This window comes from Suricata suricatta, chromosome 12 (genome assembly GCF_006229205.1).
Source record: "Suricata suricatta isolate VVHF042 chromosome 12, meerkat_22Aug2017_6uvM2_HiC, whole genome shotgun sequence".
NCBI lineage: Eukaryota > Metazoa > Chordata > Mammalia > Carnivora > Herpestidae > Suricata > Suricata suricatta.
The window spans coordinates 102604550-102620607 of NC_043711.1; the positions used below are offsets into that span (position 1 = coordinate 102604550).

The 16058-nt window shown below is 60.0% G+C and overlaps 1 protein-coding gene across 10 annotated transcripts in view; it reads left to right on the forward strand.

The window, feature by feature from the left end:
• Positions 1-16058, forward strand: part of ZNF831 (zinc finger protein 831) — a 113301-nt gene that overhangs the window by 32252 nt on the left and 64991 nt on the right. For 9 of the 10 annotated variants that reach the window (XR_003900775.1, XR_003900774.1, XM_029916283.1 and 6 more), the window contains exons 2-3: positions 9074-12716; positions 13711-13850. Coding sequence is in view for 8 of the 10 variants with exons in the window: in XM_029916283.1 (XP_029772143.1) it covers positions 9111-12716; positions 13711-13850 (3746 nt within the window). In the remaining 2 variants the exon portion in view is untranslated. Of the gene's footprint in view, positions 1-4805; positions 4839-9073; positions 12717-13710; positions 13851-16058 lie in introns of those variants that run through there. The other variant, XM_029916284.1, reaches the window with a different exon arrangement.

The following is a 16058-nucleotide window of genomic DNA, read 5'->3' on the forward strand; positions in this document are numbered from 1 at the left end:
TCCTTTGGTGTTGAAACTCGCCCTGTTTCCATGTTGAATCAGCACCTGCAGTCGGGGACTTGGGTGCTCAGGGCACGTGTGGGAGGCACACTGCCAGCCTTGGGCTTGTGCTCAGCAGCGAGCTGCTCACGGCCGAGCCCAGCGGGCTTCGAGACCGCTCATTGTACGCGGGCATTTGCTCATGGAGTTGACCTCTAGGGGCCATTGCCAAGAGATTGAAATTATTGTTTTCATTTTGTTCAGCCTCACTGCGTGTCATGCAGAGAGAAGCTGTAGAAACCTCTGGGAGTTTCTGAGAGATGGAAGCCTGGGGCACCACAGCTTGGCCCTTGTTGGAGCAGGAGCGTCTTTAGACTGGAGTTTCTGGACCCAAGTCTCACCCGCTCTTCGGAGGCACCACGTGGGGAGACCAGAGCCGGGAGCGCTGTCTGCTTTCACTGCGCACTGCCTGCTGCTGAGTTCTTTTTTCGGGCGGAGGGAGCACGGGGTGGGTAGTCCCAGGATGGGTCCCTGACTCTTCAGCCAAGTGAGGCCATTTCTTTAGCGTCGCTTCCAACCCTGCCCTTCATTCACTGACGGGTCGCTTATTGAGCATCGGGTTTGTGCGGGGCGGTGCTCGGGACCCTGGGCCAGTGATCGATAGTACGCGCCCGCTGTGACACCTCAGACACTCACACGGCAGGAAACAACAACTCGCTCGGCGACTTGGATACACAGAGAGCAGATGGCTCCTCCCTCTGCCCGCTCTTGACTGGCTCTTCCCTAAAGCCCTGCTCCACTGGCGGGAGGCGAGAAGAAGCGCCGTTGGGTGCTTGTGGACTCTGGGGAGCCGGTACTTCAGGCCAGGCCTGCTTACAATCCACTTACGTCCCACATGGCCCGATGGGGGAGGTGTCACTGTTTCCCAGTGTTACAGGGGGGAAACTGAGTCCTGAGGCGGTGGTGCAGGTTGTCGAGGGTCACGGCACTAAGAGGTGCAGGGCGGGGTTTGGGCCCTGCCTCCCAAGCCCTCTTTCTAACCACTCTGCGGAGCAAATTACAGTAAGTGTCTGGTCCCCCTGGTGTCCCCTCAGCTGGTGTCCTCCCCGCCCTTTCCCCCAGCAGTGTCTCCAGGATGGCATCTGGTGTCCACTCGGCCTGTTGGTGGGGGGAGGTTCATTACAGAGCGATCCTTCCCACCAGGTACCCCCTTCCCAGTACTCTGCGAGCCCCAGACCACACCCCGTCCAGCCGGCGGGAGCACCTGTGGCGGCTCAGGACAGCTCAGCCTCCTGACAGGGCTTCCCCAGGGAAGTGGGGGGCAGCCTGGGGTCTCCCCGGCCTCACACCTTCTCCTGCTTGCGTTCCTCCGCTGGGCCCGTGCCCTGCTCCCGGTCCTCCGGGGCCAGGGAAAGTGGAGCCCTTCCGTGGGTTTTCTGTATGCGTGTCCCGGGGCTGCAGTTACCCCACGCTGGGGGTGGAGAACACGAGCTCTGTGGTCCCCTGGTCCAGAGGCCAGTGTGGGCGGGGCTGGGCTCGCTCGCTCGCTCGGCAGGCCCTTGGGAAGTCCCTCCTGCCCTGGGCAGCTTCTGGAGCCCCGGGTGCTCCTGGGCTTGTGGCCGCATCCCTCATCTCTGTCTGCCTGGTCCCGTGGCCTTCACGTGGCTGTCTCTGCAACCTCCCCCTTCTTACGTGGACGCTGGTCCTTGGATTTAGGGCCCGTGCACCTCCAGGTGCAAGCTTCTCACCTTGGGGCCCAAGACCTCCAATAAAGACAGAAGGTAACTGTGGAAAACTTGTGCTCTCAGCAACATCTGCTCTGGGGATGATGGTCTTTCCAGAAACCCTGCTTGGCATTCGGGAGGCTGAAGCTTACCTTGCTGCTCTGTCTGTCTTCCTGATCTAGGAGGGCAGGTCTCCCCCCAGAGGCCCCCTCCCCCGGAACCCCAGCACTGCCTTCCGGAGGGGGCTCCTGGTGTGGATTGGGTGACTCAGCCCACGGAAAGCATTTGGGCTGGTGACCGGCATGTGGCGGGCACTCATGAGGCTCGGCCAGGCCTGGTACAGATCTGTACAGATTCTCAGCCCTTTCGGCAGATAGATGCCTCAGGCTGACCGAGGTGGAGTGGATTAACTTGGAAAAGGAAGAAAGAGAGAAACATGTCAATAATGGTCAGCGGACTGTCCCCCTTTTGGCGCCTCTCTGTGATAAGAAGAGCCTGTAGATAGTATCTCCTCTGTCCTCCGCGTTTCTCCCCATTTTACAGATGAGAACCTAAAGTTAGAGGAGCTTGCCAAAGCCATCCAGTGGGCGAGCGGCAGAACTGGAACTCAAGCCTGGGAGGTGGTCTTCCGTCAGCCCAGGGCCCCCGGGCTCCAGAGCGAGCCGAGCAGAAGTGCCTTCCTGGAGGAGGTGCGTTCCCCAAAGCATAGGGCTGTACCACTCGAGTGCGCCAGGTCGTACGGGCCCCCACAGGTACACTTTGAAAAAGAGTGTTATATATTTATTTTAGTAATAGTTCTAAGAAAAAAATGATGTTTTTTTTCCTCCTCCAGGTATAATAAGAACTTATTTACTCATTTATGGTTTTTACTCTGACAGGCAAAGCATGGCGTCATGGTGCCCACCTTGCCTTTCTTGGCTGGGGAGGGTAAACGTCTTTTCACGTGTCTTTTTAAAGTGTTTAGATTTTTTTTTTAATTTTAAAAATTAATAGACTTTGCTTTTTTTAAAGGTTTATTTTGAGAGACAGAGAGAGTGTGAATGGGGGAGAGGGACAGAGAGAATCCCAAGCAGGCTCCACACTGGCAGCACAGAGCCCAACATGGGGCTCAGCGTCACGAATCGCGAGATCATGACCTGAATCGAAATCAAGAGTGCGATGCTTAACCAACAGAGCGCCCAGGCGCCCCTGGACCTCACTATTTTGGAACGGTTTTAGGTTTCCGGAGGAATGCGGGGGACGCAGGGGCCCCAGAGAGCGCTCGCCCTCGGCCCCCCTTCCTCTTCCGTCCGCCTGTGTCTCGCATGAGGGTCGGTGTCGTCACAGCTGACGGGCCCCCGTCAGTATGAACGGAGGCTCCCGGGTCCCGTTGGCTCACTCTTGGTGTTGCCCGTTCCGTGGGTTTGGACACCGGCGTCATGATACGCGTCCACCCCTTGCAGCATTAAACAGAAGAGATTCACTGCCCCAGATGCCCTCTGTGCTCCCCCAGGGCCCCCCCTGCCCCTCCCAGCGGCCCCGGTCTTGCTACTGTCCCAGAGTCTTGTCCGTTCCAGACCGTCTCCCAGGATCATCTAGGCTGTAGCTTCCTCAGGCCGGCCTCTTCGCTGAGCGAGAGGCGTCGAGGGGACCTCCGGGGCTCCTCGGGGCTTGGTGGCTCCGTTCTTTTTAGCGGTGGGTGGCGTTCCATCGTCAGGATGGAGCGCGGTTTCCGTTTGCCTCTCCTGAGGGACAGCGCGGCCTCCAGGGCCTCTAGAGGCGTTTGCGGGCAGGGTTTTGTATGAGTGTAAAGTTTGGGCTCATGGGGTAATGATCTAGTCCCGCCAAAGCCATTTTCTTTTTATCTTCTAAACGTTGTAAAATACACATAACATGCAATTTATTTTTTTAACCATCCGTGAGTGTGCAGTTCAGTGGCACCGTGTGCCTTCACGTTGCTGTACCTACGGCCACCCTTTTATTATTTTTTAATTTTTAAAAATCTTAAAAATGTTTTTAATTTTTGAGAGAGAGAGAGAGAGAGAGAGAGAGAGAGAGAGTGTGTGTGTGTGTGTGTGTGTGTGTGTGATCAGGGCAGGGGCAGAGAGAGAGGGAGACACAGAATATGAAGCAGGCTCCAGGCTCTGAGCTGTCAGCACAGAGCCCGATGTGGGGCTGGAACTCACGAATTGTGAGATCGTGACCTGAGCTGAAGTCAGCCCCGTAACCTACTGAGCCACCCGGGTGCCCCAACAGCCACCCTTTTAAAGTCACCGTATTCGAGGGGCACCTGGCTGGCTCCGTCAGGAGAGCATGTCATGTAACCCTTGATCTTGGGGCTGAGTTGGGTGTAGAGATTATTTAAATAAATACATAATTTAAAAAAAGAGACAAACTTTGAAAAATAAGGTAACCGTATTCCAGCGAACCCCAGTTACCCAGGGGTGGGGAGGAGGTAAGGGTCTGAGGGGTCCCCACACGGCACGGCAACTGACAGCCGGGGGCTTGGGACACTTGCAGCTCCAACAGCGGACCCGGCCCTGGGCTCTTTCTCAAAAGTTCAGTGTGTTTAAAACATTTGGGTACATTTCCATGTGGCCCTCTCTTCCAGAGAACCTGTTGGAGGTATTTCCATGCTCTTCCTTTGCCCAGGTCCCTTTATGGCTTGTTTCTGGAAAAGGGGGCATTAGAAGATAGTCACTTCTTTCCTGCAAATTTCTCCCTCCTCTCTGTCCCCCTCCTGGTAAAGCTGCACATGTGCACCAGTGTTATGAGCCTGGGGGCTTCGGAGGAGGTGGGCACCCTGCCCGTGGCAGAGTGGAGGAGGCCAGGGGTCCCTCAGACTCCCCGCACGGTGTACCCTCAGGATGGCAAGGAGGCGAGCCCCAACCACTAGTCTTCCAGAGTCTTCCCCACCTTGTGCCTCAATTTCCCCATCAGTCCAGTGGGAACCGTATGACCTGCTGCCGCCCTGATTCCGAGTGAGGAAGAGGAGTCGCAACCCTTGGAGGTTCCCTGGTAAAAGTCCCGTCTCCCCGGAGGAAGGGGTTATTGGCTCATTATCTTGCCGGCAGGGATCAGCTGCTCCTAAAAGGCGCCGATTTTGCGGTGACCGCAGGACAGGCCGCAGAGAGAGCAGAATAATCATCGTGGCTGGTATGTCAGAAACTCTTTTTCTGGGATTCCTGTTTTGAAGCCCGCACCTCCCCACCGAGGCTGCCTTCTTTCCCCTGAGGGTGGGCTGATTCCGGGTGTGCTCAGGGTGCCGCTCAGCCCTCAGCTCCCCAGGCAGGGCCCCTGGGATGCACCCGGAATTTCCTTGGTCCCTCTGGGGCCTGTCTCAGGCTCGGGGTACTCACTCTGGGACGTGGGGACCCCTTAGGCTTCCTCCATCTTGCCTGCCTGGACACGCACAGTGGGTGCTTTTGGCTTCGTCCTGGGCTCTCCCTGATTGCCCAGGTCACCCCTCCACCCAGTTCACCCTGAAGCCAACTTTGGGGGGTCTCCTTCTTCCCTTCCCGTTTCTCTTCCTTCTTGTCTCTTCCCTACTTGGGGACCGTTATAACTGAGGCTTAGGAAATGAATCTCCTACTTAGGGTTCAGGCTCTGGAATCCTGAAGGCTTTACTCTGTTTCTGCCATAGCAACTCCAGCAAGAGCCCGGCCCACCCATCTCCCCCTGCACTTACCCGTAGGAGCGCACCCATCTTCCCCTGCACTTAACCTTGTAGGCGCGTGCCCATCTCCCCCTGCACTTACCAGGAGGAGCGCACCCATCTTCCCCTGCACTTAACCTTGTAGGCACGTGCCCATCTCCCCCTGCACTTACCAGGAGGAGCCAGCCCATGGGCACCATGGGCACCGTGGGCCTGTTGGCTCTCTGGGGCCCCCAGAGCCGCTCATGTGCGCAGGGCCAGCCGCACAGCCAGCACCCCATCGCCCCGGGGAGGTGCATGCACGACAGCTTTCTCACCCTGCTGGGTCACAGGGTGTGTGTTCTGTGTGATCTCTCATTGGCCCCCCCTCCCCCGGGGAGTCACACACTAGCTGCCCCGTGACACACACTGTGTAGGTTCCCTCACCCCGTCTTTCTCTCTCCCCGAGTGTTTCCTGGGATCACCTCCCAACTAGCATCCTGGCAATGACAGCTTTTTTGGGGGGGGAACCGCACACGAGACAGCATCTCCTCTCAGAGGCGGTGAATGGGGCCTGCTGACTGATGAGGGAAGAGACGGGGTAGGAGGCACGAGAGGGTGGGGGAGGCCTCACTAGTTAAGAGCTCAAAATACTGAGGCGGATCTCTGGAAACCCGAGCAAGCGGAGCACTTCCCCTGGGCCTGGCGCTGCACCCAGTCTTCTCTCCGGGGTTTCAGCGGGTCCGCCCTGGGGCTCTGCCCGGGCGGCCCGTTCCCTGCGCTCAGCGGTCCGGGTCTCAGGGGTCCCGCCAGCCAGCCAAGGAAGCAGGGACCCGCATGCAGCCCCGTGGTTCCCAGGGGAAGCGGCTGGAGATTCCTCAGCTGGTAGAAAGGCTGCGGCACCTTGAGGTAAGCCATTGTCTTCCATCAGCACCAGGGAGTTCCCGGACCCCCTTCTGGTCTCTAAAGACTCTTGTTTTTAAATCTTTCCTGAAAAAACTGCATTTCTTCAAATACTCTGAGGCAGCTGACATGGTAGTGAGACCCGCAATGTTAGATGGGTCTGTGAGGGACGGAGAACGGGACAGCTGGTTTCAGGTTCAAACGGAGTCTGGTGTATCGTGTTTGCCGCTTTCTGTGGTGTGAGCACCCCCACCGGGGCCAATCCCAAGCTGCGGACGGGACAGCCGGGAAGACAGGGCGCCATGGAGTGCCACCCCGCTCATTGGCTGGCCTTCCCACGATGCTAATGCAGTCAGCATAAATGACCCCGGAGCACCGGCAGTGGTGAGATGTAATAAAATAATTATCCAGTGACGAGCTTCAAGTAGTTAGTACCTTTCCAATGGAGGTAAAATTCACAGAACATGACACTCACCACTTGCACTGTTTCATAGTGGACGTTCTGGCAGCGTTAAGCACGTCCACTGCCAGAACCCGTCCATCCCGCTGGGGAAGCCCTGTACCCGGTCAGGCGGCCACCCCACACTCTGCCTCTCCCTCGCTGGCAACCCTGTCCTCTGCGCTCTGTGTGATGGAATTGCACGGTACGTGACCTCCCAGGTCCGGCTTCCTTCACTCGGCGTGCTGTTTCCGTGACTCATCCGTATCTTGCACGTGTCAGCGCTGCGTTCGGTGGTGTGGCGGAAGGGGGTCCCCTGTCTGGTGTGTCGCACTTTCTTGACCTGTTCATGCCCCAGTGGACATTTGGGCTGGTTCTGCCTTTTGGCTGTTGGGAATCGTGCTTCTGTAAACAGTTCCTTGGGGGTGTTACGTGCCAGACCCTCTGGTGGTCCGTGTCTCACTTTTTGAGGAGCCTCCAAGTTGTTCTCCGCCATCGTGCGTTCCCGTAGGCGGACTCACAGGTTCCCACTTCCTGGCATCCTGCCCGACACGGTCCTTACTGCTTCTCTGGCCATGCCAGCTGCTGGGAAGTCATATCTCATTGGGGTTTTGATGTTCGTTTTTTCCAGTGACCGATGGTAGGTAGCCTCTGTGCATGTGCTTTTGGAGAAGTGTGTGTTCAAGTCTTTTGCTTAGTTTTCAGTTGACTTGGTGGTTCTTTTGTCATTGAGTCGTAAGGGCTCCTTAGGTGTTTTGTATGCATCAGATGTGTGATTTGCAGATACGTTCTCCCGTTGTGTGAGCTGTCTTTTCACTTTCTTAATAGGGTGCTTTGATGCCCAAAAGTTTAATTTTGATAAAAAAATTTTTTAAAGTTGGTATAAAATTATATTAAAAATTTAGTGTAAAATTATATAAAAATTGATTTAAAAAGGTTTTTTTTAAAAAAAAATCACTTGTGCTTTTGGTATCATATCTAAGACTCTCCTGCCAAATCAAAGGTCATGAAGATTTACTCTTGTGTTTTCTTCTAAGAGTTTTATAGTTATAGCTCTTACGCCTAGGTCTTCAGTTGACTTTGAGTTACTTTTGTGTATGATGTGAGGTAGGAGGTCTACTTCATTCTCCCATGCCAACACCCAGTAGTATATCTTTGTTTTTAATATAGATTATTTTAAGTTAATATAATTTAACTCTTAATTATGGCCATGTTTAACAACTGGCTTGCAAAATTCCTGAAAACGAGCACTCCTGAGCCAGCGTGAGCCGGTCCGAGCTGATATGAGATGGTTCCCACCACTGTTTCCAAAACCTTACCCTGCTTGCTGCAAAAGGCTGGAGTTTGTATTTATTGTTCTTAAGGGGCTGAGCTGTGGGATGATCAAAGTGCGCTCGCAGAGCTCCGAGGGACTGGGTGTCTGAGCAAGGAGCGTCTGGACACCCTGCTCTGGTCGCCTTGGGCCCCTCCACCCTCCTCCCGTTGCATCTCGCTTGCCTCCCCTGGTCAGAGAGCATGGCTGGCTCCCTCTTGCTGCCTCACGTTGGCCCAGCTCTCGCTCCGGCTGAGAGGGAGCCGGTTGTGTCCCCGCTGGTGTGGACAGGTTTTGGAAACCCCACCTTTGAATAGAGACCCAAGCCTGGTCCTGAGGTTGAGAAAGTGCCCCTTATCCTGGTGGGGTAACCGGATAAAATACCAGATGCTCAGCGACATTTGGATTTCAGGTAAATAATGTATAATTTTTAGTATAATCATAATCCATGTGAGATTGGGGTAGACTTCTACTGAAGAATTATGCATTGTTTCTCTGAAAATTCATTTAGCTGGGATCTTGGGTTTTCATTTGATGAATCTGGTAGGCTTCCATTCAGGCCACGGTTCTAACTTACTGCCCTCATCCCATAGCAGGGACTCCGAACTCCAGAGTGAAAAAGGGTCTGAGGGCGGATTCTCTGCCCGTTTTACAGGTCTGGAAACCGAGTCCTGGCGTGGACTCGCTGTGGACTCGGAGGGCCTTGCTGAGCCACGTGACTTTTCCTTTTCATGAAGGCAGCGCATTTTCTGAGTGTCCCCTCTGCACAGGGCACTGTGCTGGGTGCCGGGCATGATCGTGACAAGGCTGCCGTGGGCCTGGGTGGGGGTGAGTCCAGGTTCCCTTTGGGCACGTGAAATAGACAGGATTCGGACAGACCCGGGTCCAGATCCTGCTTAGCCGTGTGTCAGCGGCCTGTGAGGTCGCTTCCACTCTTGGGGCCTCTGTCTCCCCTTTCCTAGCGTGGGGATAGCAATACTTCTCTTGGGGGACTGTTCCCAGGCTTCAGTGGGGCAACGACGTGCCTGGTGGGGGCAGGGAAGGGTTTACTGCGTGTCGAGGGAAGACAGGTACCCGCGGTAAAGTCTGGTTGTTTCCCACAGGTCCGCCAGGCATCCTGGGCCCCCCAGATGGTGTGGGATGGAGGTGCCGGAGCCCACTCGCCCTGCCCCGCCTGCCAGCGGCCAGCCGGCTCCTGCTCCTGGCCCCCCGGGGGCCTCAGGTGGGCAGACCTCGCCTCGCCTGACCCTGGGCCCCGTCATTCTGCCACCGGAGCAGGGTCTGGCCCCTGCTGTGTTCCTGAAGGCTCTGCCCATCCCGCTGTACCATCCAGGGCCCCCCGGCGGCCTCCAGCCTCGTGCCCCCCTGGTGACAGGAAGCCTGGACGGCGGTGGCGTACCCTTTATCCTCAGCCCCTTGCTGCAGCCTGAAGGCCCCAGCCCTACCCTGGTGGGGAAGCCGGCGCCCCCGACGCTCACCGTGAACATCGTGGGCACGCTGCCCGTCCTGTCCCCGGGCCTGGGGCCCACGCTGGGCAGCCCGGGGAGGGTACGGAACGCCGGCAAGTACCTCTGCCCGCACTGTGGCCGCGACTGCCTGAAGCCCAGCGTCCTGGAGAAGCACCTGCGGTCCCACACGGGGGAGAGGCCCTTCCCGTGTGCCACCTGCGGCATCGCCTTCAAGACCCAGAGCAACCTGTACAAGCACAGGCGCACCCAGACGCACCTCAGCCACTCCCGGCTGTCCTCGGGGTCGGACGGTGGTGGGGGCGGCCTGCCGGACGAGGGGGACAGGGCTGGAGAGGGCTCCAGACTGGAGGGCACGGGGGACGGCTGGGGCCAGAGCCGACCTGGGAGGCCCCTCTCTCCAGGCGCCCAGGGCGCTGGGCGCTGCCCTGTGTCCTCCACGCACCTGCCTTCTGTCACTAAGACCCTGGCTCTGCAGGCGGAGGCGGCTCCCCTTCTGGGGTCCACACTGGCCGACAGAGAGACTCCCGTGGACCCTGCCCACACGGCCTCCCCTGGGCGCCCCCTGGCCGGCACCCAGCTGAGGCGGAAGTTGCCAGAGCAGGCGTCCCCGACTGCCGGCCGGCCGGGGCAGCAGCAGCCGGCAGCGACGTCCTCGGAGAAGGCCCGGGACGCCAGGGCCTTGGAGGGCCGGCTGAGGAAGTGCGGGAGCACGGACTCGGGCTACCTGTCCCGCTCGGACAGCGCGGAGCAGCCGCCGGCCCCCGGCAGCCCCCTGCGCGGCCCAGGCGACAGGGAGACGGCCCCGGGGCTGGAGCGGCAGCTGGAGCAGCGCATCGCCTGGCTCATCTCTCACAACCAGGCCGTGGTGGACGACTCGCAGCTGGACAGCGTGCGGCCCCGCAAGACGGTCCTGTGCAAGCAGGGCAGCATCGACCTGCCGGTGCCCTACACCTACAAGGACTCCTTCCACTTTGACATGCGGGCGCTGCCCACGGGCCGGAGGCAGCCCGCCACCCTGGGCTCGGCCCGCTCCACCTTCACGCCCCCGGACAAGGTGCGGCCGCTCTTCTTCCACTCCGTGCCCACGCAGCTGTCCTCCACTGCGGCCTGCGTGCCTATCACCAGGAGCAACTCGCTGCCCTTCGTTGAGGGCACAGGGATGTGGCGGGAACCGCCGGAGCCCCAGGACACCGGCCCCCGGCGGCAGAAGCCTCTGAGCCCCAGGCCCGCCCCCGCCCGACCAGCGGACGTCCCAGGCAGTCACCCCCGGGCCCTGGTCAGACAGGTGGCCGTGGAGGACCTGCCGTGTCCCCTCACTGGAGACGGCCCGGCCTCCGCAGAGGACCCGGAGGGCGGCAGAGCCGCGGCTGGTGAGGGGGCAGCCGGCAAGAGCAGGGCAGCCGGTCAGACGTGTGGCCGGAGGCGGCTGCTCCCCCAGGACAAGTGGCAGGTGTATGGGAAAGAGACGTTCAAGAGAATCTACCAGAAAATGAAAACCAGCTACCATGGAGGCAAGAAGGCAAGGGAGGGGACGGTGGGGAGTGGGACAGAGCCTGGTGTTCCTCTCCAGGGAGAGGTCGCCGGGGACGGGGTCACCACCCCTGCCCAGGATGGGAGGACCCCTGTCCGTGGGGACACATCTGTAGGGGCCAAGCCAGGGCCTTGGGGGTGTGCACTGGCCCAGGAGGGCTTCCTGGTGACGGAGTCCCCCGTGGAGAGGGAGATGGTGGCTGGAGCAGGAGGCAGTGAGCAGCCCAGGGTGAGCAAGGCTGCCTTCCCCCCGACTCCGAGCTGCAGAGAACCCCCCTGTTTGGGCAGCAAGAGCCCTCGGCTTCCTCCAAATGGGAGCCTGGAGGTGGGGGCTCAGCTGCCCCCGGCACCCGGTCCCCTCGAGGGAGGTAGTCTCGAGGCTCCCAAGCCGGTTTTGCCAGACTCTCACCTGGAAGGAGGCACCTGTGGTGGGGGCGGCAAGAAGGAGACCTGCCAGCAGTCCCTGGCGGTGCCAAGGCCACCCAGCCGTGGCCCCGGGGAGCCCCAGCCTTCAGAGGACAAGCTCCCATCCGAGAGGAAGAAGCCAAAGGTCGAGAAGCAGCAGTCAGAGCCTGTGGGAGCAGAAGCAGAGACCCTGGGTGGCCCTGTGCAGGCCACCTCCCCGCCGTCGCTGCACCAGGACAGTGACCCCGGGGACAAACCGGGGGAGCTGTGCAGGAGTGCTGATGGCGTGGCGGGGGGCAGGGCCGGGGAGCCAGGGAGGCTGGCAGAGCTTGGCAGCGGCTCCTCTGCTGTTCCTTCTGTGGCCCCGAGGCAGGTCCAGCAGGACCTGGGTCCTGCGGCTGCAGTCTCCGGGGGGCCTCACCCCCAGTGGGCCCCTCGGCCCCAGGCCCCCAGCATGCTCACTGCCCAGGCAGACGCTGCCTTTCCCCCCAAGTACCTGCTCAGGCTGCCTCAGGGTGAGGCCTGCACCCCACCCTCCATCGCCCAGGGGCCCAGACAAGCTGGGGACCCTCTCTGCAGGGGAAGGTGGCCGGAGGAACAGCCATCCTTTATTGGGCCAGGGCTGGGGACCCGCCTGCCTCCCTGCCCAGCCACAGGCTTGGCATCTGGTGGAGCGGACATCTTTGAAGGGGCTCCTGGCTGGGCCAGGCCATGGGGCAGGAGAAAGGGGCTGGAGAGAGAGGAGAAGCCAGACTTGGATGCCGCCACCCCGGCTGCAGGGCAGTCCACCGGGGCCCCCAAGGAGACGACCTCCTTCCTGCCTACCCCAACGTGTGCCCCCTGGAAGAGTGGGACCCCTGAGCTCCGACACCTCTGCACAGGCGGCCCTTCGGTGGGGTCCGGGCCCTCCGGGGGTGTCCTGAGTCCCTGTGCCCTCCGCAGGGAGTTGGGCGGGCCCCCTGGGAATGCCCCCAAAAACCCGCCCTCGGGGCCTCTGGCCGGACTCCGCTCCTGCTGCTGCTTCCTCACGGCCCCCATGTCCCCGGGCTGGCCAGAGCCGGCCTTCTGCACCCACTCAGAAACCCTGCGGGGCTCCGGGGCCCAGGGCCCTTTCCCGTCCTTGAGGGCTGAGCCCCGACTCACCTGGTGCTGCCTGAGCCGAAGCCTGCCTCTGCCCACAGAGCAGAAGGAAACGGCCGCTTCTGTCTACTTGGCCCTGCACTTCCTCGGTGGCGGCGCCGGGAACGAGGCTCCAGAGGCCCGGCCCCTGAGCAGGGCGGCGGCGGCGGGAGGCCGGACTCCGGCAGCCCTGGGAGAAGGCGGGCAGGTGCTGACGGCAAAGGTAACCCCCCCACCCCCATCCCCGATTTGCCCAGGGCCCCAGGGCGGGGGAGGCTGCGGGGCAGGCAGGACTTGTGGTGACAGACAGGGAGCGTGAAGCCAGCCCTGCCACACCTGCTCTCTCCTCCCAGGGGAGGCTGAGCTGCCGCGTACGGGGCAGGACCGGACGGAGGCCAAAGGTGCCGCACAAGAGAAAACAAAATCATGCAGATAGAAATTTCAGTTTTCAAGAATTTTCAAGCATTACCGCACCCAAGACCCCGGATGAGATACTTTTCATCACTACACCTTAAATTTTACTCTGAGCTTCCTGGTAACAGCAGCAAAAAGTAAAATGAAACGCTGCCCAGGAGAGCTCTCTGGGTAAGCTAAGATCACACACCGGAAATTCTTACTGATAGATAGATTCCAAGTGAAACCCCATCTTTTAAAGCAGTTGTTGGGGTGCCCGGCTGGCTCAGACGGGACAGCGTGTGACCCTGGATCTTGGGGCTGTGAGCTGGAGCCCCACATTGGGTGTGGAGATTACATAAAGAAAAAAAATGTTACTGTGCTGGGGACTCGGGAAACAATTACTATGATCAGATTCAACTTACACCCGAGTTTCCTGGGAGCAGGGGCTAAAAGGGAAGGGGGCTGAGCGCTGGTGTCTAAGTGGTAAGTGTGGGGTCGAGGGCGCATCCAAGGGTCTGGGTTAAGTTCTGCTCTGAGACATCTTGGGCGAGGGCGGCTGGAGGGGGTCCGGGAGCCTCGGTTCTGGCGTGACCGAGCTCCACAGGCTGCTCTTTATCTCGAGAGCGGGGTTGAACAGAGAACGTGCTGGGTCCAAGACCCAGTTTGAGCTTCCTTTCTCCTCCAGGCCCTTAGATACTGGGTGCGGGGGTTCCTGGGGGTGCGGTGGGGGCAGGGGCAGGGCTGGCCATGGGGTCCCCTGGCCTCCAGTTAGCACCACGGGGCTTTGGGCAATATGATGCCAACACGCCTGGTACTTTCAGCTCCTCTGTCCAGTGGCCCCGGAGATGGTGTCCCAGGAGCTGGTGTCTGAGCCCGAATGCAGGAAGGGACCGCCTTGGAGGAAGACTAAGATGTTCCGGGGAAGCGGCAAACAGAAGAGGCTGAGCATCAGGTCCAGAAGGTAGGGCGTGTGGCCCGCCGTGTGTCCCACACGTGCCCCAGGTGCCCAGAACTGCGAGGGGCGATTCCGCCAACTCCCAGGAGGACCTGCGCGGGGTGCAGAGCTGCCCGTGCGCTGCGGTAGGAGGGCCGCGAGGGTGTGCACGCCCGAGGGTACAGGAGTTGGCTCCCCATCAGCGCGCATGCACAGCCCCCCCGCCCCCCGCTGTGGCTTTTCGGGGGGCGCCTCTCCAAGGCCAGGAATCAGATAAATATTTGAAATAACTGAGTTGAAAACACATCCACCGGTTTAAGTCCTGAGGAGAGAGCGCATTAATTATTTAGAGCTTTTATTGCTTTTTTATTTATGCAAGCAGTGCATGTCCTTTGCGGAAAATGGAGGAAATACAGCCGGGCTAAGAGGAGATGACAAAGCCTCCTAGTCCTGCTGCTCGGGGGGTCACGCCACTGGGGCGTAGGGCGCTCCCTTCCAGACTCTTCCCTGTGGCGTGTGCATGCACGGCCTCTCCTGAGGCAGGCGGGGCGCACCGGTTTTTGCCAGTACCCTCTTTCATCACGCCGTTCTTCGATGGTCCCGTCCCTTTGCTCCAAACCCTCTAGCCACTGTGGACGAGCAGGGGCGGCCCCCCTTTAGCCAGGCCCAGCCCCTCCACGCCACCCGAGAGGCTGCTGTCTGATTTTCCCGTGGCCTCTTGTCCCGCTCGGGGTGAGCTGGTGCTGCCTCCCCGTCTCCCATTCCCAAATTCGCGCTCTGAACCCGGATCCTGCTGCTTTCCCGAATCCCCCCTCCGCACCCCGGCCCCTACTCTCCCCTTCCTGGAAGGCTGCCGCCTGCTCCCTGTTGTCAGTATTTGACCCAATCCCGAGATGATCTTCAAGAGGCTGTGTCGATTCCTAGTTCGTCCTGCAGCTGCCCAAAACCTCCGCCCTCTGGGCGTGCTTGGAGGTGAGGCCCGGGCCCGGCTCAGCTGTCCGCCAGGCCTGCGCATCCCGAGCGGACATCGCTGACGGCTTGCTGTGTGCCGGGCACTATAGTGATCCTCCCTCCCAGTTTTCTCACGAGGAGCCTGAGGTGTAGACAGATCAGATGACCGCCCCAAGGAACCCAGATGTGAATCAGCAAGCCTTCCTCCAGAGCCTGAATGCCAAGTAGCGGCCTGGCCCAGGCTGCCCAGCCTGCAGTGGGCCTGAGAGCCACCAGGAGGTCGCTGGGTTCCTAGTGATGCTGAGCTGCGTTCCCGCAGGCTCCCAGGGGAGGCTAAGGGTGTGGCCCGGGGAGCACTCTCCGAGGAGCCTTTCTTGTGTTGCCCCCTCAGCCAGCGGTTCACCCTTTGCAACAGAAGCCCAGCTGTCCGAGCCCAGAGAGGGTCTCTTTGGGTCACAGGGACACCCGGCCCTACCCTGAACCCCTGAACTGTGCAGAGTGGGGGAGGGACAGCCCCTCGGGGAGCGTTTGGGTGCCGTTCTCGGACAGAATGAATGCTAGTCAGACCAGACAGTAGCTGCCCATGGATTCCGGGAGCACGGGGACACTGGCACGTGGCCTTGTCCCCCGTCAGTATGTCCCGAGTGGGACTGACGTGGAAGAAGCACTAGGTTACATGAGTGACGGCTGCCAAGGCTGTTTCTGGGTGTCACTCGAGGGTCCAGGAGCTGTGGGGAGAGGGCTGAGCGTGCGGCCTCATTAACTGCTCCCGCCTCCCGGGGGCCTCACCTTCCCCAAGGTGGCAGCTCCTCCCCAAGCACCTGCTCGGTGCTGACTGCCACTTGTGGACGCTGCGTAGGAAGTCGCGTGCACACACGGCTGCTGGTGCCAGGCCGAGGCTCCTGGAGGCCCGCACAGGTGTCCCCGCGCCTCCTGGGCTGGACGTGGCCTGTGCGGGAATCTTGTTAGGCCTGACTGCATTTAAAAGTCTTGACTCTTAGTAGCCAAATAAATACCAGGGGATTTCACAGGAAAATCTGGATTTCCAGCTTGTCTTGTAATACCTGAAGCCCTGGAGATGCTGGACCTGCCTTCTCACCAGGCAGCGGGTAGCGGGAGCCAAGAGTGGCTGCTGCGTGGGCAGTGCCCGGGCTCCCCTGCAGCCTCGTGGGCAGTGCCCGGGCTCCCCCGCAGCCTCGTGGGCAGTGCCCGGGCTCCCCTGCAGCCTCGTGGGCAGTGCCCGGGCTCCCCCGCAGCCTCGTGGGCAGTGCCCGGGCTCCCGGC